This window comes from Astatotilapia calliptera, chromosome 12 (assembly GCF_964374335.1).
Source record: "Astatotilapia calliptera chromosome 12, fAstCal68.1, whole genome shotgun sequence".
Classification (NCBI taxonomy): domain Eukaryota; kingdom Metazoa; phylum Chordata; class Actinopteri; order Cichliformes; family Cichlidae; genus Astatotilapia; species Astatotilapia calliptera.
The window spans coordinates 30218164-30243938 of NC_137433.1; the positions used below are offsets into that span (position 1 = coordinate 30218164).

Consider the following 25775-nt stretch of genomic DNA (forward strand, 5'->3'; position numbering starts at 1 on the left):
AAATCCTACTTCTGCATTACTGCAGGATCTTTATAAAAAAAATCCAATCCCTGCTACAGCAAGTATGATTCAGCAGCAGCATTGGCTCTTTTGAGGCAACTAAACATAAAAACTTATTTTTCAGGACAACATTTTGCAAACGTTCATGTTGGCTGACATGCTAGCTATTTTACAGCCACACTCAGTTCAGGTTTGCCACTCAGCTAAGGACCGGTTGTTTGCACAAGTGTCGAGCACAAATGAATTAACTATTCAGCTACAGCTAATGTATTAGTGTTGGGGTGTTTTATCTGAATATCACTATCATGATAGTCGTCTTGATAATTTTAGTCCTTGTATTATCTGATTTTGTTCCCACTTTGTCTTCTCAGTGATTGTTGTTTAATCCTTCCTCCTGATGTTTGCAGCACCACTCAGGCAGTCATGCAGGTAGGCAGTGAGTTTAAGACCAATCACAATGTTTATTTAACTGGCTGTTTATAGACCAGCAAGGAAACTTTCATTACAGCCAGACATGAGGCAAAAGGTCTTTTTTTTTGATCGAAGAAACAGAAGAAAGTAAAGGAGGGGGGAGGGAATGGAAGAGAGGACACCTCTCAGAGGCTTTTTGCCCCTAAGGCCCAATGTGGGCTCAGTCCTGTCCAATCTGGCCCAGTCTCCTGTTTTGTTAGGCCAAATCCAGTCCGGCCTGGTCCGGTCTGGTCTGGTCTAGCTGGAATCCAGGCCAGGATTTTAGAAGAGTGCTTTGGATCCCTGGTTCTCAAACTCTGACCAGGCGTCGTTCAGTTCCATAAAGATCATCTTCGCATACTGTTCGTAAGGCTGGCCCGTTGCCTGAAGAGAATTCAAAGGTTTGGAGTTTAATACTGAATTAAAAACAGAAAAACAAGAGCATTCATACTGAAAGAAGACCGTAAACTCATACTCGAGATTCATCTCATTTCCTGTTGTTTCACAAACAGAGGAGCTGCACCTTTTTTTAAGTTTTAAAGCACTTTCACAGTATTTGATACTGTACCTTATCAGGATGGACAACCAGCACAGCCTTCCTGTAGTATTTCTTCACCTGGTCAGCTGACACCAGGTCTGCCATGCCCACAGGCTTCCAGCGCGTTTCACCCTCCCACAACACTGTGTGTAGAGTTGACAGCAGTGCTCGGATGTTTCGCTCCTTCCCTTCGATCCAGTCCAAGATCTACAGCATGATAACAAAACAAATCTTTACTACTTGGAGGCTACTGTATGAGTGAGCTGATGAAAGCAGAGTTTAACCTGCCAAAAGGCATCCTAGCTGTACCCAATCTTATTGTTGTTTAGTAAAATCACCTGCTACATGTGTGACGCAGTATGCAAAAACGTGGCCAAGCCCAAAATGTTCATTAACTCAGAGATGTCCAATTCTGACCATTCTTTGAATCACTCTTTTTTAATAACAATGCAAACAGATTTTGTAATAAAAAAAACAAAAGACAACTCTACCATGTTTCCAAGAAATCAGTTGATTGCTCACAGTACACACCGCATTATTAGCACAGGCTAAAGATGGAAAAGTCACCAGTAAGGGGACAATTTTCACTGGGTGCCCAGGCATGTTGAATGATGATTTGGAGAAAAGTAGTGCACTGCTGTTTGCAGTTCATAAACAGATATTGCATATAGATGGGATGACATTGCAAACACTGGAAAATCTGGTTGTTTTTGACATTATCATTGCTTGACTCTTTTTTTCTATGAAACCGAGATTCTTGGTCGTCATCCTTGGCTGGCTTTTTGTGTCAGTGGACAATGGTGACTCTTTTCACAAGGATTAGATTTTTCTCCAGGGCCACACACTGTGTGTTTGTAAGTGTCCAACATGCCCTTCACATATTCTGCCACAAGTCTCTTAGCTCATCCTCCCATCATCTCCTGTTAGCCCACCACTACTGCCTAAAAAGTGACTTTCATTGTTGTCTGCAGACATGAAACAGATGAAACATAATAAATCATATTTAACAGCTGAAAATTTCAAGCCATTTCTAAAGATCTGCCAATTTTTTGCTGCCTTTAGACAAGTCTCTATCATTTTTGTTGATGTTATAAAAGCTTAATTAGTTGGTTACTGTTTCCAATTTTATGCATTCATTTATTTTTTAATAATTAAATTCTATTATATTTGAATGTTTTTGTAAATGCATTTATTCACTTCTAATTTTTGCTTTCCTTTTTACTGTAACCATGTTTTTAGCACATTTACCTTTTAACTCTTATGGTTGCAGTCATGGTTATGTGAGTTTTAGATTTTATTTATATCTTAATGCACTTCTGTTTTTAAATGTGGCATATAAATAAAAGTGACTTCACATATGTGTTCAGTTTGCTACCTACCTGTAATTTGAGAGGATCCATGTCTTTTGTGATCTCCTGTCTCCTCATTTCAGCAATGGTCCTTGGTCCCTTCTTGTCAGGTTTAGAAGCAAAACCCTGAGTTGAGAGCAGATCCCCGAAATCATCCTCCTTTACCTTTGGCTTGGGCCCTGAGTGTCAGCAGCACAGATAAAACGAAATTATTTATGATATGGAAATTTTATGGGCATTTATTAGGGTTAGTCATAAAATGAGAAGCCTTTTATGAGAAGACCAGGGAAATATAAAATAATAACTGAAAATCAGCAAAGTAATGAACATAAATATTCCAAATTCCATCTTTTTAGTTTCCAACCTCTGTTTTAAGCTGCTGATGGTCTCCCCTGCTTACTGCTAATTACATACAGTGCAAGGCAAAATTCTGGACAAACTAACTGAATCAATCGGTTTTCTACTCATTTTTAATTTTCTAAATTATAAAAACTTAATTTAACTTTGTAATATCACCGCTATTGTTTTGTTCAAAATAGATAACTAGTATTGTAATCATGTCTCTCTTACCAAATCCAGGCCCACGAACTCCTCTCTCTTCTCTCCCACCGATCACACTGGAGAAGTTAAGGTTGTAGTTGGGTTTAGAGGACTGGGTTCCTGCAGGCTGAGAAGCTGAAGACCCTTTGGGGCCAGATCCAGATATCCAAGGTTTGTTCTGGGCTGAGGTGGGTCTTGCAGACTGCCATGGCTGAGCTTGAGGCTTAGCAGAGGAAGAAGAGGAAGAAGGACCCTTTGTGCTGAAGGATGGCCCAGAAAGATTACTGCTGGAGGAACCTATAGGAAAAAGATGGAGATGAGATAAATGTAAAGGCTTATAAGATTGACAGTCTTCCTCTTTTATGGAAATAACTCCTCAGCTTACCTGAGCTCCTACCTGGCAAGTTGGAGCTCAGGTTTCCTAGGTCAGCAAAAGGATCAAAGGTCTGAGACTTGGCCTTTGACATGGATGGCATACCAGAAGCTAAAATGATCAAAATATACAAGTCAACACTTTTATCTGGTTTCAATTTTGATTTTGGCTTTAAATCTCAAAATTTTTCAGTCACCAAAAGATCTGTAAGAAAGGTTTCTCCTACCTGTGTTGGTATAACTTGGTTTACTGGCAGTGGTGCTCATGCCAGCAGTGGTTCCTTTTGCCCAGCTGTCCCACCCACCCAGCAGGTCTGGTTGGCTGGCTGATGATGTCATTTTAGGGGTATCATTTACAAGCTTATCTGTAATAACACAAACATCCTAAGTGTCAACAATGGACTCTTTCCAGTGTAAATACAAAATGTTACCAGAAGAAAGAATATGAAATCCAGCTGGACGTCAAGGAACTGATGTACTTACTGAGGTTGAAGAGGCTGGTGTTGGAAGCAGGAGTGGCGTTGCTGTGAGCTGAACCAAATCCACTGGTTGCTGAACTATCAGAACCCAACAAGTCTCCAAACAGGTCTGGTCCAGAGGCTTGTCGAGATGAACCAACGCTGGAGCCAACACCAGAACCCGACCCCATCCCAAACGGATCAAAAAGATCCCCCATGGCTGCAACACAGGCAAAGTGACAGGAAATATTTATTAAGTGCAACCCCAAAAATCTCAGAATAATGCAGTAAGCATGTGTGAAGCCTCAGCTTTTACGTTTTTGGTCTGGTGTGGCTCCACTGGCTGGCCCACTGAAGAACAAGTCTTCCTGCACTGCTCCAGTCTGACCAGCAGGAGGTGCAAATAAGTCATTGAGGAGGTCGCTGTTGCTAGAAGCAGCTTTCATTCCTCCCTGATCTCCGTGTTGTGGAGCAGAGGACGAAGTTGAGGACATGGTTGGAGGTTGAGGGTCACAGTTCAACCCCAAGAGGTCAGCTGTGTCTTCAGGAGGAGCCTCCTGTGTTGCAGGAGAAGCCGTCTGAGAGGAGACAAGGAAACCAAGAAAATAAAGAAATGCATGGATGCAAGAAATAAAGAATTTTGGTAGTAATTAACAGTGTGATAAACGGGGTAATAGTTTATTGATAAAATAATACAAGCCAGCCAAAGATTTTCTGCACCTGAAAGTCAGAATCAAACAGCGGCTCGCTGTGGTCACGTGACATTGGCTCTCCACTGGTGGCAGAGTAAGAATAGGACTCTCCTTCTGACTGATCACTCAGATCCTCCTGGTCATTCATATATCCTCCTTCTTGACTGTCTGAGGCATCCTGAGCGCTACGTACATCTATAATCACAGGAAGCTAGTCAGTGAGATTTTCCAGAGAGAAAGGTTTGTAAGAAAATGCTACACGGATTAATAGAATTACACATTACAGATTAACAGAACAGAATATGACAGTACATTACCTTCCCAGTCTAGGGTCTGGAAAAAGTTGCTGGAATTAGTATCATTGCTCATCGGAGACTCTGGTTCTGTTGCACTGGAGCTGTCTGGGGTTTGAGCTGGCTGGGCCGACTCTGAGTCATAAAACGCTGAAGAACCTGGCTGACGAGGCAACTCGGGCTTACCTGCAGTGATAAAGGATCCAAGTTTATTTCATCTGTAGAAGCAAACTTAGAAGAACTTAAAAGCACCTTAAAGCCACGTAAGAAGTAAAACATCTAATATACAAATAAAATAAACAGATGACAACACTTTTTACCAATGCTTCTCCACTACTAAACTAACATTCAGGCCAAGTAAAGCCATGTACCAAATTTGCTGAGGATCTCTTGCTGCTCATCACGAGAGGAGAAAAGGATCTTGGGGTTGAGGCCTTTGGTTTGAAAGCCCTCCCATGGAGGAGTCTTGGTGCTGGGCCTGTCCCTGGGTTCAACCTCAATGTCCAAGTTGACCTGGAACAAGTCTGGGTACTTCTCCTGGATGTCACAGGCATCCAAATCATACCTGAAAAACAACAAGCAGATAAAAAAGAAATAATGAAGAAAGTATAGTTTAAATTACTTGTTACAAGCAGTGCAGCTGTAAAAGTTTAACAATGAAGACCACATTCAGCTGTTAATAAATAATAAGAAAATATAACCTGCAGCAGTATGTTATGGATCAAGACAACATACGTACTTGGCAAACTTGACAGTCGTTGCATTTCTTGGTACAAAGCCTGTGTGGAACTGGATCTGGAACATTTTCATGGACGCCATCTGAAAGACAATTATAAATGCTCTGAAAAGTGCATTTCTTCATATTCATTGCCACCTCGAGGCTTTAAGCAAGGGTGTCTGTATTTATACCTTTGCCTGCAGACGTCCTCCCAGCGTAGATCTTGCATGATAGATCACCACCAGCACGTCTCCTTGAACGGTAACATTGAGAGGAATCTCCGCTTTCCCATCTTCCATCTTAAAATCCCTGAAACATGAGATTGTGAGAGGAAAAGAGTAATATACATGTTAGATTGTTAAAATAAAGGGAAACTTGTCAGGCCATCCTTGTACAAACCAAAAAAAAAAACAAACTTACTGCATCCTGTCATACTCCTGTGATGTGGTGAGCACCCTCTCGTCCCCAACGTAGACTTCGCAGAATGGCCGGCACCCATTACGCTGCTTGTTGAACAGCGGCACTGGTGTCATGATGATGGAGCGAATAACTACAGGCTTGCTGTGAGGGATGATGGGCTCCTCTGCCATCATGTCACACATATACTCTATATACCTGCAAAATTGAGATCATGTAGTATTTGATACATGACCTACTAAGGATGACCAACACACACCAGTCCTCTTTTCTACACATTTTAACTTGAATATTTTTCAATACCTCTTGTGTGAAGGTGCTATGCCTGGTGGACAGCGTTTCATTGAGAACATGTAGACTGCTGCCTCAGCAGTGGTGAAAAGGCGGCAAAAACACAGGAAGGAGCAAACTGCCACTGCTGATGCTGCTCTGCCATCCTGCACACAGAAAGGGTACACATTAAATTTATGACAGGTGACACTCCATTCAATTTGACACCATGTACTCCTCTCTACAAGCGCAGGCTCAAAGGACTGACTTACTTACCAGACAGTGTACCACACAGATGTTCCTCTGGTCCTGTTTGAGCCATAGATGCATGTTCTTACATACGCTGTAGAGACTGCGGAGGTTAGGGGCACGACGCAGCTGCCAATTACACTCTGAAACCTGGGCGCGCACAAATAATACAAATTACTGAAATAGTGACGTAACAAGGACACATGCTTCAACAATAGCTACTGTTGTGGCAATAATAAGCTTATGCATGACAAAAGCACAGAGAAACACTACTATACCTGTGATCATTGAGAGTAAACAAAGTATAACACAAAGCTATAATTTAGCCTTGGTTTAAGTTATTTCCCACACCAACACAACCTTGTATCACAAAGTGCATACCCTGTTGTGGAATCGAGAAGGCCTGTATGATCGTTTGGAGAGGTTGTACACAGCGTAGTGGCCAGCATGACGTGAATCGAGGAACAGACGGACATCCTCAATGTTGTTCTTTATCGCAGACTCCACCCCTTCTGCTGGGAAAGACATGACTGCACGCGCACACACACGTTCATTACAGGCATGTATGAATCGGGTAACCAGTGATGCTATGCTTGTTCTGTAATATTAAATTACTTGACAATCAAATAATAGTCACTGAATGCTAAAGTGTTCGGGCACTTTACCTACCTGCAATTCTGGAGGTGATGTAAGAAATATCCAGGTCCCCTTTGGCATAGCTGTAACAGAAATGACAAGTGCCGTTATAAAAGCAGTATGTAAACAAAGTTAGAAGCATAAATGATACATTTAAGAAAATAGAGGAAATTAAACTGGTGATTAATGTCTGGGAGACTGGAAAAAAAAAATCCAACGGATGCAAGCTGGACAAAAACTTTTCAACTCTGGTTTTGAATCTCAGATGTTGAAATATTATTAACTGAAAATATTAATCTCTGCCAGAGCAGCCATTCAGTACAAAGTTTTAAACAGTTTTGATGAATATTGCCTCAATAATTATGCAAAATCGATTAAGACAGTCCCCAGTTTATCCTTCCGCTGAGTCTTTATTATAGCACAAGCATTTGGCAGATGCTTGTTGTCAGCATTCATTACGGCAACTTTCATTACTACAAATAGTGAGTATTAAGTAATACTGGCAGTAAAAACTTATGTAGTTAGGTTTCATTGGATCTTACTGCACATGCAATCATACTGGAACAATGACAACAGGTAAAAGAACACAGCCTGATTTCTACTGCACAGTTTAGGACAGACAAACAAACCATAGCTCAGTTTCTTTGCTTAGCCCATCTATGATGATTAAATTCATCTGTATTAATCAGTATTAGGATAAATAGATGATGCAAATTAAGACATATAAGTGAAAATGATATTAGGTAAGTAGTGGAACCATAATAAAACTTCCAACATTCAGTCAAACAGTCACTCATACTTGTATACCACAGCCTACATATAAAGTTGCGATTGCAATTATACATTTGCAACCCATGCCGAAGCTACTTTAATTAAAACAATATGGACATTCTGAGTTAAGGTAAACCCTAAAAGGAAAAAGACAGCCAAAAAACAAAAGCAATAGCAAAACATGCAACTGAATGACAACTTAATTAAATGTGATGATTCAGATAGCAGATAAAACGGGTTTGAAAAGAGAAATGTAATAAAAAGGTGAAACAGATGAAAACAGTCAAATGTAAATTAAATAGCCTTTTTGATTTTTGAGCTGAAGTTAAATTAAAAGTAATACTGGATATCATGGGATTCTCCATGTAGATCATAAAAGCACAGCTGAGTCAAGCTACACCAAAACTCCAGTGTCAAAACGACAGCTTCCTGCAGTCATGTGACTTTGCATTTGTTCTCCAGCAAATATGCAGTTGTATTGGATGGTTTTCTTTACCTTCCTTGTAACTGTCATTTCTTCATTACATTTCAGTAAATGGAATATTTCAAGCTGGATGCTTCTTTTGGCCTACTTTTGTATGGATTCATTATCTTCAGTTCCAGACATAGTTACTCAGCAAGTCCATAGTTAAGTGTTGTCACATGGTTTGAAGAATCAGAGACGAAGGCTCAGGCTTAACAAGTCATTTAAGCTCTATATTGTTTGTTTAATTACTGCTTAATGTTAAGTCCATGACATCAGTTTTATACAGATATGTAAAAATTTAATTATTTTTAACATGTGAATTTTTTTATGGATATGTTAGTGGAGTTATAAGATAAAAGTTATCTAAAAGTAAGAAATCAATTGAACTAAATGAGCTATCACACTTGATTTGACAAAAACAACAAGCAAAAATCAAAAGGTTGTTGTTGTTTCCCTCAGACAGAAAAGAAAAATGCATATTTTTTAAACTTTATAGCAAGAAATATGATTGCTATATTAAGGGCCATTTAATTGAAGTTAATGAGTACTTTACCCTTTTAATCGAAGGCCATCACTGCTATGCTACCAATTCTAGTTATCTTTAAACAAAGTTCTCATAAAATGAGTTTACATTTGCAGAAAATAGTTTCCTGGAAAACTCACGGACAGTGAGTCTGCCCTACTGTGTCATTCGCTGATATAATTTTCCAGTTATTTCACCAATATATATGGGAATTTGTCCATTCACATCATGCTCTGCATTCACTCAGTTGAATTACTGAATGTGTGATGTTAGGATCAGAAAGCTAGGATGGTGGGCACTGAGCAACAGAAGATGTGCAACATTTCTTTCCTACTAAATCAAGCACACACTACAGAACACAGAGTAACGCATGGACTGACGCATTCCGCTGACCCATATTTACCTTGGGTTGCTAGGAGATGGACACATAGTGGGACCATGAGGGTTTGAGACAGAGAGGAAGAAAAAACAAACAAAAACAAAACAAAAAAACAAAACAAAATCATCAAAAAAAGTCAATGGCAAAACCAAATGAGACGGCAAATCTTTAAAGATGCGGATAATGGGACTATGAAAGGAACACTTTGCTGTTTAATCTTTCTATACCTTCAGCAATCATTACCATTTTCACTGGCCAGTGCAGCCAAGTGTAGCAGCCCAGAAAATCCAGTGACTTGCTTGTATAGCAATGGTCAATAAAGGGAGGACAGATGAACTGTGTGTCATTTCCTGGGACCTTACACATGAAATCTGAGTGTAGAACCACATTTTTGACCAGCAGACAACAAAATGTTCCTTTTAAAGGTAAATCTGGGATCAGGGTATGAGTGAGAATGAGACATACGCAGACAACTGCTTTCACATTAGGCCTTTGCAACTATGATGAAACATGATAACAGATGATGACATGACTGAGAAACAGTATTGCTTAAAAATGGTTGCCATTTGCTGGATGTCTGAATTAAAAATTTGTTATAGGACCAAAAGTGCATCCTTTCATTACGGGAAATTCAAATTTGTCAGTGCCAAAGTAAATACCGTAGTGGAACTATTTTAAGTTATAATAACCAATGTCAAATGTGAAAAGTTTAACTGAAATGTATGTTAACTCCCAAAATAAAAAATACATACATAATGATGAAGATTAACTGAAAGACATATGACAAAAGTGCAAAATAAATAAATGTAGCAATAATACTCCCGATAACGAGAGGCTTCTTACCTAGCTACTGACTGGATGACCTTGGAGGAAGTATCCTTTATGTTTGTCAAAAAGCGTTCTGTTCCTCCCTTTAAGATATCAAACAGGCCACTGCCAGACTGATCGGGGTCATATACACCTATAAGAAATGGTGAGGAAAAGAAGAATATGGTAAATATAATGACTTTAGAGCGATGCCTGAGATTAAGCACTTACAATCGGTTTGGCTGGTGAAAGCACACCCAGCACCTATTAGCTGCAAGAGGAATGACACTTGTGACAAATGATCATGCACATATAAATACTTAATTACATTCTGGGCTTCATCAAAAGGGCTCAAAAGGAAGCGTTTTACCAATTAATATTTCAGATAAAATCAGTTTATTTTAGCTGCAATGCAGCTGCCTGATGCCGAGGTGCAACAACAGGCAGTTGGAGCCACTCCTCACAGGAAAGAGCAAACATATTCTGCCTTTCGACAGATGGTTGACAGGCAGTGCAGAAATCCTCTTAGTGAGTGGACAGGAGACAGCTTGCAGGTCTGTGTGTGTGTCTGTGTGCGTACAAGTCTGTGTGGATATTTATGTGAAAAATAAGCCTATTATGCTCACTGAGATAAACAGACAGACACAAATATAATTTTCCCAACGAGCACTTAGAGCTTATGCTATAAATAATCTAAATCTTCTTCCAAAAACAACAACACGTAAATTAGTTATTTTTATATCCTTCATGATTTACTTCATTTAAATGAGACGTTATTGTATGGTGGGACAGTCACACTGTTGCATACTAATGCATGGTCTCTATATGTAATGTTTAATTTTTTCCTAAGGTGCATTTGAATCAAATTATCTTTTGCAACAGATTCACATACAAAAAAAACAAAAAAACAACTTGAAATCTGAGCACACCACTATCAGCCGTGATATAAACATTGCTAATTATACTACACAAGAGGCTCTTAGCAGGTTAAGGCTAATGATACATCAAAATTAGTGTGTTACAGATTGAAAAAAATATTGTTGAGAAACATTTATAGTGACTGTCTGACTCATTATGCCAGGAACCTGAACAGATATTGTAACAAGTAAGAGGATTTGTTCTACCATTAAAAATAGCTGGTTTCCTGACAGTACATCATACTGGGCCCTCGTTCAGACAAAGAGGAACCCTTTACTGGTCTCACAGGACTTTGTATATGCAAGACCTGGCATGTGTATGAAATGTGTCAACAGCTGGATGGTGACTAACATACCAGCTTACCGTGTTTATTGCGTGACTTTCAGGGATACGGTTGAGAAATTAAATGTCATGTTCAATCACAGCTCAATGATAAACTTTATAGGAAAGATGTGGATTTAGCAGTTTCTAATGGTACCTGCCCACAGGGGCATTTTTCAACAAAAGGAGTCACGCATTTTCTCACCAATAGACATTTGACTGGTGTTCTACCAAACAGCGACTGACAGGTGCTCTCTCTTTCTCTCAGCCTTCTACAATCAGGCCTGAGACCTGAGTACATTTGTGCTAGGGCTGTTTGTGCAGGGATTTTAAACAGAAACCAATAAGCCTGTGAACGTCTATCCGAAAAACAAACCAGCCAGAGTTGTTTTTTAAACTAATTTTTTAAAAAAGGACTTATAGAAACCCCGCAGGTGCTCAATCTGTGTTTGTTTTAAAATCAGCAACAGGTAGTTTAGAGGATTGCCTAGATGTTGACGTATGTAGGTCATTACTGATTTGCATTATGTGGTACAGAACTCAACTTTAAGTAAATGAGCAGTAGGCAGTTTCTCGAAACATAATGCAACTCTACTAAAATGCACTGCACAGCTGGTTATACAGATCATGAATATGAAATGTGCAAATAAAGATGTTGTGACATTTCCATTTAGGAAAGAATGAAATATCAATAATATAAAAATATCGATAATAGTGTTTTCAAGAACTTCAGTATTAGTCTCCTATACTTTAGTGTTAACACCTGAAACAAATAAACACAATAAAAACACAAACTAACAAACACTGACCCAAAACCCTGTCATACAACAACAACAACAACAACAAGAAAAATAAATGTAAAAAACAATTTACCTGCATTGTTATGGCTGTTGTGGATCTGCATTGATGGCTGTGCTCCATTGTTGCCAAAACCTCCGTTCTGCTCCAGCAGCTGCAGACATTCATATCCATCATACACTGGACGCCAACAGTAATACGTACTTAACATTGCAACGAGCAGGTCAACAATATTTTAAAAAGTTATGATGAAAGAAAGATGTTCTGTGACCTGGACTGTCTGTGTTTAAAAAAAAAAAAAATACCCACAATGGCTAAACCACCCCGGGAAAGAAAAACATCATCGAAAATATCCAAAAAAAGAAAAAAAAAAAAATCCAAAAATATACAATTTTTAAATATATAAAATAAAAATGGAACTTGATAGAAAATGAACAGTCAGAGCGCCTTAAACAAAGGAGGAGGAAAAAAAATGTGTTAAGCACACGTCAGGTCCCTGAATGAAAAAAAAACAAAACAATAAAATACAAATCTGTAACTCCAAAAAGTCGATAAATTACAACAAATTAAAAACAGGCTGTGCCAGATGATCGCTGTCGATCTGGGGTTTGTGTTCAACAGCCAAATAGCCTCTGCGTAACTGTCTTGTTTATTTCCCTCTCAGTGTCTCACTTCCCTCACAAGTTTTCTCCTTTCCCTCCTCTCAGCCTCTCCATATGTCTGTGCTGAACTGCAGCAGGGAGAGGAGGAAGAGGAGGAGTAGAAGTCCGAGGATTATAATCTCCTTACATCCAGCAGGGAAACCCCTTCTTAACCCTAATCAGATCAGCAATCGCCAAATCTGCCTTCACTCTGCACACACTTACCAGCCTTATCAGGATTCAGTTTAGAGAGAAATTTGTAGAAATGTAAAAAAAAGTCTATCTGCCTTGATTTGCTAATTTCCTAATGATTAAACGGTACTTTAATATAAATTTAGTTCAGGATACTGACACTGACCAACTCAGCACAAAACAAGGAAAATGCAATGAAATCAGTGTAAACCTGGCAAATGTTGAAACTGAAAGCAGCTTTATGTCAATCACAACAATGACCGAGGATTTAGTGATAAGTACCTGGATTTTTAAGGATTTGCGGTAAGAATCATAATGAGTTGGGGCTGATAGGTTGAATATGGTCAGCCATCATGCAGCGTAAAACGATTTCTATTCCAAAACCCTGATTAAATCTTAAATCTGATTGTGCTCAATTAGCTACTGTGGTGCAGGTGACAAAAAGCAACACCGACCATGCCAATGAAAACACAGTGTTACCACTGAACTGTTGGTATCACTTCATGTTTGCTTTAAATTTCAGTTCTCTCAGTCTTCACCTCTGTGTGTCTCTCTCCCTCTTTTTTGGCCCATTAAGACCTTACCAGCTGGCAAGAGAGGCCGCTGGGAAAGAGAATACAGACTCCTTTGTGCTTGTGTGTTTGTGCGTCTGTGTGTGGTGTATGTGAGGCTTAGCAAATGTAACCGCATCAGCAATTTGAGAGTGTTCAAGTTGTGTGTGTACATGTGCACATTTACACAAACACACACAGAGGAAGAAGCCGTGTGGTTGGCCTGTCAATAGCCTCTTCACAGGCTGGCACACACTGAGGATGAGACTCAGTGCCCTTAACCAATCATGTTGTTTACTCTAAAATACTTGTGAAAGCTGTCAACAATTCAAAACCGATACCTGGAGCAGAAACGTTTTAACTGCTACCAACTCGTCTGATGAACTCAAGATGAAGATTCAAGAGCTACTTTACACGTATTAAAGGATTAGACATGCAAGCCTTACCATAACTACTGTAAATGTGCAGTGTTTTTTTCCGTATTATCACATCTTACATCAATGACGAGGGTACTTTTAGAACACGCATTTACCTCAGTAATGGGGGACTTGGGGTTGACGTTGCGTGCTGCTGCTATCTCCTGGAGCTGGTTGACCAACTCTGTAATAGACAGACGCTCCTCTGGGTTCACCTTCAACATGGAACCTGAAGAGGAGGAGAATGGGTAGAATGTGGGTTGAAGTTAGTATGATTATAAAAAAGATACAAATAAAAATTTATGATAGCATAACTGATGTTTGTGGACAACACAATTGTAAAAATATTAATAAAAATGGCAGAAAGCTGATTAAAATTAATTAATAACCGATTGGTCATCAATCACATACACAGAAATTAAGGTGAACAAAGAAAAAGAATCCGACTTTTACTTTAAACTGTATACTGTTTAACCAAACTAACATTGTTAAAAGTTTTTAAATCACTAATGCATTTTTGTACTGCATTGAATTGCATGACATTTCTACATGAATGCTATTGTGCTAAACATCTGGCAGTCTGGTAAAGGTATAATGTGGCTTAAGGCATCAGATTTATCTTGTAGGCATTTAGCTGGTATCGATTAATAAATGGACTGGTGCCTGACGGGCAGTACATACGTATGAGGTCATGATACACAGTGTATTTCATGTCGTTCTGAGGCATGGAGTACTTTCCGTTGACAATTTGTAGCTTGGCTCCATCCTCAAATGGATGCTGCTTAAAACACAACAGGTAGAGGATGCATCCCAGAGCCTGCATGTGAGACGACACATGATCAGTACAATAATCAAACTCCTTTGTTTACAGCAAAAACACAAAAACATGCATCAAAAGACAATCAAAACAAAGGCAGAAGAAGAGAAAGTCAGTTGTGTCTAAATTATAAATGGAGGTACACTAATGTCTGAAAATGACTGACCCAGATGTCTTGCTTCTCATTGATGGGAAAGTTGGAGTAGAGATCGATCATCTCTGGCGTTCGGTACGCAGGAGTGGTGTTCCTTGTTATCTACAGAAAAACATTTTTTAAAATGAATTGACATGAAAGCAAATATCAAGCTTAAGTCATATGTTTGTAAATCTTTGTAAAATTCTTTCTCCCGATTAGACAGAACTGAAAAAGCCATGTGCGCTGTACAAGAAGTGCACAAGATGAGTACATTACTCACATCTCCATAATTTCATTGTAGATGTACAACGACAATAAAGGGCTATTCTATTCTATTCTATTATGTGCAACATGTGCCTGGTAAACAAGAAGTCTATTAGATTTACAAGCCAAGACCTCTGGTGTTCTGCATTCGAAATTCATCTGTGGCAAAGCTCCAGTGTGTAAGTGGGCAGCTGTGTGGTTATGGTACAAATATAATTTACATGATTGTTTAGGGCTTCCTGGACCTCTGGCTATTAATCCAATTAAAGGTTTCTGGTTTATGCTCAACACCATATCAATACTGCCACTGACCCACTCTGTCTTTGTACGTGTATTTTTGTCTTCTCAATTAATCATCCTACTTTTTACAAAGCAACTAAAGGAAACAAAATGAAATCAAAGTGGCTGCGGTTTTCCTTTTATGTTTTCTTTAAAAAATTAAAACCATATAAAATGTCTACCTGTGAAGCAGATTTCAACCTTTAATCTCTAATCACATATTCAAGGGTATCAACACAATCTTGTGATCAGTGATGAAATTACTATTTACCGTTTTCATTCGCTGCTTATCTCTTGCTTTTAGTTCACTCTGAGGATCTTTAATAGCATTTTTCTTTGTCTGTCATGTTTTTTTTTTTAATTTTAAACTTTATGGATACTTTTGATTCCTTTCCTTATTTACAGTACTGTGCAAATATTTTGAGCTTCCCTCATTTCTTTGCATTGCTAAGAAAATGGGAAATGCACGTTTGAATAGCAATTTATTGAAACGTGCATTTCCCATTATGACCACCTTTATTTATGCTATCAAGTTTTCTTGCAATTTCATTAGGAAATCTTCAAGATTGGAATCTCCTTCATGAAACCTGGAAAACCAAAGTTCTTTAGATGTTTGCTGCCTTTTGTTCTGTTCTCTGTCAAAAAGATCCCACACTGCCTCAATAATGTTAAGGTTCGGGCTCTGGGGAGGCAAAGCTATGACTGATAGTGTTCCAGTTATAGTGCATGTTTTTTTAAGATGGTATTACATGGTGAATCTAAATCTGACCATACTTTTATTCCTTCATAATTCCATCAATTTATAAAAGACCCCTACAGTCTGCACTGTTTTACACACGACTGTAGACACTCATTGCTGTACCTTTCTTCTGGCCTTTTCATTCCATAACTGATTTTCAATCTAGCTCTTGTTTAATTTGCCATTTTCTCCTGGTTTTCTTAAGAATGGCTTCTTGACAGACACCCTTCCACTGAGACCGAACAGTAGAGAGATCAACTGAGGAGACAGATGCATCTCTCAGGTTCTGTGCAAGGGCTTTTCTTATTTCTCAAGGACACAACTTTGAGATACTGTTCATCTCCTGAAGATAGCTTTTTGGTTTTTTCTTACTTTTTTTTGTCAACTAAAGAAATGAGAACAAATGATGTGCTATTGAGACAGGCTGCTGGTAACAAATTGCCTAAGTTGATTCTTTGCTAAGTTGTCAGTTATGTTATATTTAAGTAATTTTTTTAAGCATGAATGACTTGTAGATCAGTGTTAAGTGGCTTAAAAATATATTTCCGATTGAAAGGAGCCAATGCCCAAAGACAGACCTTCAGAAAGCCTGGAAAACTATTGTAGAGAACTATTGCTAAAGATCACTTAAAAAAATTAAAAGAAAGTCTGGCACCATGGAAACAAAATTTCAGGAAATGAGAGGTGACTCCTCCTCCTGTTGTTTTAAATCTGCTTTATAATAAGTGACTTAAATCAAATAACTTTAGAATTCATATATTAATCCATCTATATGTTCAAAATCTTAGATAAGACTTCAATATTAATGAAACTCAGAAAATATCATCTCATATAATACCCAATACAGCTTAACAGCGCATGTACTGTATAAGCAGTATTGGGGAGTAACGGAATACATGTATCACCGTTACGTATTTAAAACACAAAATATGAGTAACTGTATTCCGTTACAGTTACAGTTTAAAAAGGTGGTATTTAGAATACAGTTACTTTGTTGAAATAAATGGATTACACTGCGGTGGTGGGTCAGGATTGTTTGGGTTTGTTTGACAGCTACGTTCTGTTGTTCCAGGCGGCAGCGTTACGGTTGCCATGGTTACAGGACGAGGCTCTCTCTCTGCGACTATGTGCCTCCTGGGTGAGAGAGCGCCTTTTTGTTGTTGTTGTTGTTGTGCTAAGCTAATAGGCAGAATGCTACGGGCATAGCTCTAAAGAACGTAGCCTCATGGGCAGTGTAGTCCGTGCTACAGGGAGAATGGACCGCCATACACATTATGTGTCTGTGAGCAAGAGGAGGGAAAAAAAAAAGGATAGTGGAAAAGTACGAGCTGTCACCGAGCAAAAACGGGAGCTGGAAGCATGTAAATATAATAATAACCACTGCACCTATTAAGACTCGACTGTACACTGTGTTTGTGTTTTCCTCCGAAAACAATAAGTTCCGCTGGAGCAGTCTTTCAACGCCTCTCTCTGTCTCTCGCAAGCAAAGTTGACCCACACAACAAAGTAAAGCTATTTTTCGGCTACAAGCCCGACATGGAACCTGCCGTATTAGTCAGAGGTCCCTTTACTGCGGTTCGGAGCCGCGGACCTTCGGTAATAGTAATAAATCACACAGCAATAGTACATTCACGTAGTTGTAAAAAGCATGATAATATATTAAGTAATCCAAAGTATTTAGAATACGTTACTGTCATTGGGTAACGTAACGGAATACGTTACAGAATACATTTTGGGGCATGTATTCTGTAATCTGTAGTGGAATACATTTTAAAAGTAACCTTCCCGACACTGTGTATAAGCAGGTCACTGTTAAGATCACCAAGAACTGTCTGCATGCTTAGGTACCTCATCCTCCACCATTGACCTCTTCTGTGCGGACCAGCTGTAGTCTGGATAATGTGACACTGTGGTCGCGCTGCCAAAGTCACACAGCTTGATGGTGCCCTGGTTACTAATCAAGAGGTTCTCAATCTGCAACACATCAACCAAGCAGTGAGTTAGCATTTCATTTAATTGCCATAAGTAAGACTTCTGAGACAGAACAAGGGCAGCAGCACATGATATGATGAAAACGTGGTCATAAGTAAAAGCACCAACTAAACAACTGCACTGTATATTGTGCATTTTTCTTTATTCTCCTCTCTGACACATCAGTCATCCTTTAAATACCAGAGGCAGACAAACCTTAAGGTCTCTGTGTATCACGGGAGGCTTCTGTTTGTGCATATGCTGAACAGCGCGGCACGCCTGATAGAAGATTTTTAGCACAGTGTCACATGATAGAGGAGCCTTCTGCTCTACCCTCTTAATAAAGTCCACCAGCTGACCTGAGGTGAAAGAGGTACAAAAACACAAAAGAATGTGAAACTGTAGATAAAAGTCTTGTACTTAGTAATAAAATTACAAAATTAAAGAAAAAGTGCTTTGCACACATCCTACAAGTGATTTATTTCTGTTAACATACTTATTGTGGTAAGCAGTAAGGTATTTGCTCAGAAAGCTGAAAAACTGCTGAATGAAAAAAACCTTGTCTGCTGTAACTACACAAAAAGGAAGCAGAGCAGGAAACGAAGGCTACAGACAGGAAACTTTCATCATGAATGCCTTTCAGTGGGAGTTACTCAGAAACAGTTCCAGCACCCCTGAATTACTGCATGTGCATTTCATGAATGAGTAAGAACTGATTCAGCACTAAAGAAACAAAACTGGGAAAAGTGCGTTTCTGTGTGTAGCAGTGTGTGTTTTTACCTTTACACAGCTCAGTGAGGATCAGAAACTCAGCCTGCCCGGTGTCTGACTCCTCTTTACTGATGGAGGCTGCAGAGCAGAACTGAACCGTATTTGGATGACCGGACAGCTTTTTCTATAGAGCCAGCAGGTGAAGGAACATACAGAATAAACACTGCTGCTGTGACAAGCCTCGCCTTAAATTTGCCATTTCATAAATCACAATCATAACCAGTTTCTAGTGGCAGAAGCTGCTGGTTTTCACCTGTCGCATGTCAGCCTACTTTGTTTAAGCTATCCGCAGTTTTAGATTACAGCAGGTGTCCAAAAAGCAAACTACTCAAAAGCTGAAAAAAATTAACCAGATGCATTTTAAGAGAGATGTGATGACGAAGGAAATCCTGAATAGAGAGATATGGCAGATGATCTATGGGTGTTTAGTGTCAGCTATATATTAACATTAGGTGTGAAGTTAAAAAAAAAAAAAAAAACAACTTTTTACAGAAACACTTTTGTGCTTTACTCATTAATAATTAAAGGATACCATGAAGCAGACTTCTTGTATGATTTCTTTGTTCTTCTCTTCTTCATTAGACAGCAGTCTCTGGAAAAAAATGCATACAGACCATTGCTTTGTTCTGTGATCAACATAATACATGCCTAACAGGACTGAACTAGCATACTGCAATAGACGGCCTATAAAGCATTAGCTTCAAACAAAATAAATATTAATAATAGTAAAATTACAATTACTTTAAAGATAATTTATGTGGTTATCTGATAAATACACTCAAAGGAAAATTTAATTGTTCAGCATTTGAGGTTTTTATACTTAAATGAGAAGCTAATAAATAAATAAATATAAATATATATATATATATATATATATATATATATATATATATATATATATGATACAGCATGAACAGAATTGAGTAAGTAGGAAACGGTGCAAACATAATTGTTTGGAGCTTCATCATTCTGTACAAAATGACTTGCAATAATTGCATATTGCATATGAACAACAAACTACCTGGTAAGCGGCCGTCCACATTGCTAAGCCTACATTTTTTTAAGTTACTGTCTCATTAGTACAGCTGTATAGATAAAAAGGGAAAATCTTTCTGTTAAGGGACGCGTCCAATGGCATGTTTTGATTCAGCAGTGTAATGCAGACAATAATGCATTACACAAGCTGACAAGTGCATGTACTAATAACCTGCAGTACTTTGTCTGTTTTGCATATTAAAAGCAGGTGCTGAAGAATGTAAAAATCAATGTAAGGAGAGCTAATGTGCCTGATTTGATGCATTGGGTAATACAGTGCACACAATGACACGCACATTAACAAATACATGCTCAGTGATGAGCAACACAGCCAAAACGTAACAGTGGAACATTTTTAACAATGAGGGTATGGGTCAGTACACCTCATCTTACCTTGAGGGCGTAGTCTTTACCACTGCTCATGTCCTGGGCTTCATATACAAAAGCAAATCCACCTTAAAAAGAAAAAAAAAAAAAAAAAAAAAGAAGAAGATGAGGATTTAATTTACAGTTTTTTATGATTTAGTGTTGGGTTGACGATTCTCAAATGTTCAGGATACTGAAAGAGTTTTGTGATACTGACCAGGATATATTCTAACACTGTCTAGTTGATGTCCTGGATTATTATCAAACGTCTATGTTTAAATTATTCTGAAATTAAAATGACAAAATCACTTAATAATTAATTAATAAACCACGTGGGAAGACATGTTTAATATTTAAATTCATTATTAGTTTTTGTATTAATGCTGTGTTCAAGTGCTTGTTTTCCTTTTTAACTTGGGAATGGAACCATTACAACATGCACCACTTGATTTCATGCAATACTGACTGACTGTAAGCCCTACTGGGTATCCTGTTCATTGAAGATGCAGCTAAAACCTGGACTGCTTATAATGTCGTCAAATCCATTTTTCTATAATAATCGCTCTCCATATATACACAGTAGAGGGCTGTTTTATAAATTACAATTAATAAAACACTAACAGCTATGAGTTTTCTGTGTTACAAAAAGTGGCACAGGTTACATTCAGAGTTTTGGTCTAAAGTTTTTACTTATTCTTTTATTTACAGCAAGTTTTAACTGTAATATAGATTTTCTCCTATGGGAATATGTGTCATTTCTGCAGCTTGTTAAGCTGCAACTTAGTAAGATCACAAATGAAGCCCAGCTGTAAAGTTAAAGCAATGCAAACTGGACACCTGCATTCTCACTGGAACATGTATTCATTTGGTGATGCAGGAAATGTTTAAACCTTGTTATCCTTGATTCTAATCTGTTGCTAACTCTCTTTTACACTGCTAGAATTGCAGCAATTATAAAACAGAGAACACACCAAGAATACGTATTCAATCAAGAAAATGTATTTTAATCTGATGTGCTGACAAATTGATTTTGTCAAATAACCTAATTTAATGTTTAAAAGTATCGAATTTAAACTATCAGAGCTCTAAAGAGCACCTTTCATGTTAGAAACAATCGGCAAAGTCACCAGATTAATGATTTTCAGTAGCAATACTTTGTCTTATTTTCAAGAGTGTTGCAATTTAAAGTTTCCCCATGTGTGGGACTTAATAAAGGTTTATCTTATTTTATCTTATCCTATCAATTTACTGTTCGCCTATTGCTGTTCTTTTTAGATTATCATTTTATCTGATAGGATCTCTGCCTGTGTGGAGGAGTTGTGACCTATGAAAACACTCCTTTTTATGTGAGCACACACAGAGCCTGAAATGGAAAGCATGCTTAAAAGAGAAAGTTGATAACCACTGTTGTGAGACCCGTTATCTCCAGCTATGGCTTAAGGTTTTGTTGAGCCAGCTAATGCTAAGAAAGCCTGACTGTGTTGAACTTCCTTCGTAGTATACCGCTCTGTAGACACTACTGTCATAGGGAACAACACCATTCTCATCATAATATATTTTACAAAAAACTTCTGTGCTGCTTAAAGCCAGTCACTTAAACTGACATAACATTATCAATCTGGGATTAATAAAAGCTAACTGTCTAAACAGCAGATGCACTTGTGGAACAATGTTTTTGGGGGGGGGCGATTTTTGCATTATTTTGATTTTCTTTTCCCCGAGTCACTGTGACTAGTAAAGGAGAAACTTCAGTCTGGGTGTGTGTGTCTCAAATACTTCTACTTACCAAGCCTCAGCCAAACAAGGAAATGCCAAGATTACCACAGACATGAGTAAATCAACTACCAGCCTTCTAATCTTTAACAGGTTGCTTTGCATAGGTCCATGCGCGTATGGTGGTCACTTCCCCAGTTCTCATAAAACCTCTTTTTCTGGGACTCTCACCAGGGACCTCGTGCCTGCCTACATTTATTTATTTATTTGCCTGTGCTTCAACTCTCAACTCACACAAAATACCGCAACAAAGCGTGTTGTTCCTTACAGGTTATGTTGTGTTATGCAACTCATTTTGATAACCTCCCTGCGGAGATTAAATGTCTTACACAATTTTGTAAAACAGAAGGTAAGAGACTGAAAGCTGAAAAGCTCCATTTTCTCTGCTCCAATTTCCAAACGAGTCTAAGAAAAAAATACAGAAAGGTATTTAAAAATACCTTAAATCCTTCTTTATCAAACACTAATTTATTCAATCTCACTCTGAAACAATATGTGCGCCTGGGTTATACAATTGTAGGACTATAACTGGTGTAGTAGACAAAAACAAAAAAACAGAACCATCTGGTTACAGCAATCCATTGTTTTTGTCTCAGCAAAAGGTCCCAACAAAGACACCTTTGAAATTGCATGACGGGAGTTTGAAACAGGCAGCGCTTTAGTGTAAAATGATCTCCACTCCATTTGCTTTCATTTGGAAGGTCTTGTGCGTTTCCTTTAACCTGTTTGAATCGAACTATTGTGGACCAGGAAGTGAAATCACAATACTAATTATACTAATAAAGAGAGAAAGTTGATAGTATATCTGAAGAACAGTAGTACAGTGGTTAGCAATGATGCCTCACAGCCAGAGGACTCCTGGTTGTGTGAATTTTGCATGTTCTCTATTAAAAAACAAGACAAACTACGACTTAACTAAAGTCTTTTATCACACTAGCTTTGCATATTCAGTCAACTTTAAATCGATGTGACAAAACACGTAGAAATCAGCCGTAGACAATAGTAAATGCCATCTTATTTGCCAACATAGTCATGTTTGCTGGTGCACACCATACAGGAGGCAAGACAAAAAAAGAAAAAGATAATTAAAGGAAAAGTGGAGCATGTTTATTTGAAGCCCACCCTTAACCCTCAGAGTGAACTGCTTTCCACAGTTTCTAAATTTATAGCAGCTTTCAGGGGGCATCATACAAAATAAAATAATATACCATGACCACTCTACTAGAGTAGGTCAAAGAGTAGGTTTTTAAAACAGATATATAGAGATGTGTTCCAAGACACTTTTAAGAATATAAAAGTGTATTCAATATAAATAAAAAGATGCCCTATGTAGATTTAAGGGTTTTTGGATGTCTGGGAAATTGCTATGGAAGAAATGATATGCTGGCTTTCCAACTGGAGGTTATAGTTATACAGTTGGGAGATTGAAGCTATAATCAGCCAAAATTTTAAGCACTTTTCTGCAAGTCACCAGGTGGAGATCACATCAGTAATCATGGATCTAAATATATTATTTGATTGTTTGTGTGAAATGTTGGAGTAGATCATGTTGTGTAACCTGACAGGGTATGCCATGTTCTCTTCTCACCTGCTCTCAAGAAGCAGAATATACCACTTCCAGACACAGCAAAAACAAATAATCAGTGATACCTCTAAAAATCAGGAACACCAGATCAGCGTTTTCCTTTTTGCCTCGGAAGACAATTTCTATTTAGTTTGTGAAATAAAAAACCAAACTAATCGACTAATCAGATCACACTAAACTGTTGACAATTACCAAATTAAGTGCTTTGTAATGCTAAACTATCAGTCCAAACTGGTACATAATTGGTCTACTCTGATATATTTATTACACGCTCAAAAAGCAGTAATCCAGGCAGCAAGACCCTTCCTTGCTGTCACAAACCTACCAGTAGGTTTCTCCTTATGGCATCTGTGATATTCACTTGTTTCTACTGCAGCCCTAACCACAAACGTGGGACGATATTTTTATACTTAACAAAAAAAAAATTCAATAAGCAGGCACCAGTGCTGGCACAGGAATGCCGCTCTTGTTGACGTCAGAAGAAACAATCCAGCAGAATTTTTCAAGTGCTCTGTTTCGACTGAAACTTGTAAAGAGTTTCCAGCCTGCCCTGTTACAGATAATCAATTGGTTTGGTAATCAACAACACCGTCATCACTCATATCTTCGGGCCCGGCAGGCCTGACTCACACTTTTATCAAGTCTTTCTCATGAAGCAAAAAGTGCCGTGTTTCCAAGAAAGACAGACGGTAAAGGTGGACACGTAAAGCGCAGCTCTGCCTGCACACACACAGCATTCAGTGAGGTGTAAAGCGGTAACACAAAGCAGACACGTCAAGTTTAACTTTGAAATGTCTATTCCGTCTCCTTGAAGTACCTAATTCTGGAAATTGATTTAGCGCTTGTTAGATACAGTCCAAACCAAATTATCACCTGGCGTTTGCTCGGTGGCTCACAGTCCTGCACTTGCTAACTATATTATCACTTACTCCACTAGAGGTATTTCACAAATGCTAACATGTTAGCAAATTCAGCTAACTAGCATTAACTAGCCGCTGAAGACGTGACCAAAATTTATTGTTGTGATGCGCACGTATCTCACCTTCCGCGATCACCCTCCTGATTCTCAGCTTCATGTCACCGAGTTCAACGACTTGTCCGACGAAATCATTTTGGTCCCGACTGGCCGCTCCGGAGGAGCCGGGCCCGGCTAAGAAATCTAGTGCCGACTGGAATAGAGACATGTTTTCGGGCCGCCTCCGGGAGAGGGAGTGAGCTGTCTAAATCTTCACCGGGTCCGCAGAAAGACTCTACAGCAGTTCACTACGTTACAAAGATGTATAAGCAGGTGATATTATTCTTTCAATGGAAGCAAACATCCTCTTCCTGCTGCTACATAAACGGGGACACCATCATCACCGCACCGACTTCCGTGAAGGGTGATGACGTCGTGACACGATTCAGTCATATGACGTAGAAGGAAAATAAAGGTAGGTTTGACTTTTAAGGGTCGTAAGAAACCTTTAAGAACTGGTAAAATTAACATTTGTTTAATTTTTAATGGAAAAAATATTTATATTATCTTGTTTTGAGATCCCCATATAAATCAGTTTTTTAAAAAAACTGTCCCTAAACGTTCTGCATGAATGGAATTACAATTTTGAGTAGGCTAAATGAAGCGGCCGTATAAAAAGACGTAGCTTTCTCCAAAATGAGGGGGGGAACTGTAAAAGTTAAACAAAAAATTATTACAAACAAAACTATTAGTAATCTTATTTACGCTCGTTGTAAGCAAACCATTTAGAATGTTTCTTCTTGTATGCACAACAGGCCTTTGTTAAGTTCATTTATTTTCGGGGGAAAATGTATAAATAAATGAATATGAAGGAATATATAAATATTATTCACACAAACAATAATAGGATTATCACTGGATACAACTTCATGATATTAGTCTGCCATCTACTGGAGCAATGTCTTTTAAGATAATAAAGTATTTTGTATTCGTTCACAGTTTATGGGAAATCAACCTTACGTGAAACAGGCTTATTAAAAGGCTTTTTTTATTTTTTATTTTTTACTGCCCATTGGTTTCTGTATGTAATTTGGACAATTGTTGTTTTGTCATCGTGTTATTTCTGGCCAATAGGTGGCACTTCTTTGCATTTATATTCCATTTTAGAATAAGGTGGGAGAATTTGATGCTTCCAGTTAGAGGGGCACTTTCTTGAACGTGCAATTTGCATTGTGCAGATATTTCTTTACCTTTGTAATAGCTAAAGAATGAAAATTTGGACATTTCTCTCTTTCATATGACTCTCACTGATATGATGC

At 38.3% G+C, this 25775-nt stretch overlaps 1 protein-coding gene across 2 annotated transcripts; it reads right to left on the reverse strand.

Annotated features, from left to right (window-relative positions):
• Positions 1-100: 100 nt before the first annotated feature.
• On the reverse strand, positions 101-24893 carry gak (cyclin G associated kinase). Of its 2 annotated transcripts, none has more exons than XM_080309368.1 (29): positions 24544-24893; positions 20171-20232; positions 19275-19334; positions 18752-18866; positions 18188-18330; positions 17849-17974; positions 14749-14838; positions 14447-14582; positions 13882-13994; positions 12041-12119; positions 9965-10082; positions 7016-7065; positions 6728-6876; positions 6374-6496; positions 6131-6264; positions 5831-6025; positions 5602-5719; positions 5432-5511; positions 5064-5257; positions 4717-4878; positions 4428-4594; positions 4024-4285; positions 3733-3927; positions 3477-3614; positions 3275-3361; positions 2908-3174; positions 2368-2516; positions 1019-1195; positions 101-834 (listed from the first exon to the last, which is right to left on the reverse strand). In XM_080309368.1, exons 1-29 carry the CDS (start codon positions 24683-24685, stop codon positions 733-735), a joined length of 3933 nt encoding a protein of 1310 aa, XP_080165494.1. In that variant the 5' UTR covers positions 24686-24893; the 3' UTR covers positions 101-732. The 2 variants fall into 2 exon arrangements, with proteins under 2 accessions (XP_080165494.1, XP_026043207.1); XM_026187422.2 differs by having other exon boundaries at positions 3263-3361.
• Positions 24894-25775: the final 882 nt, after the last annotated feature.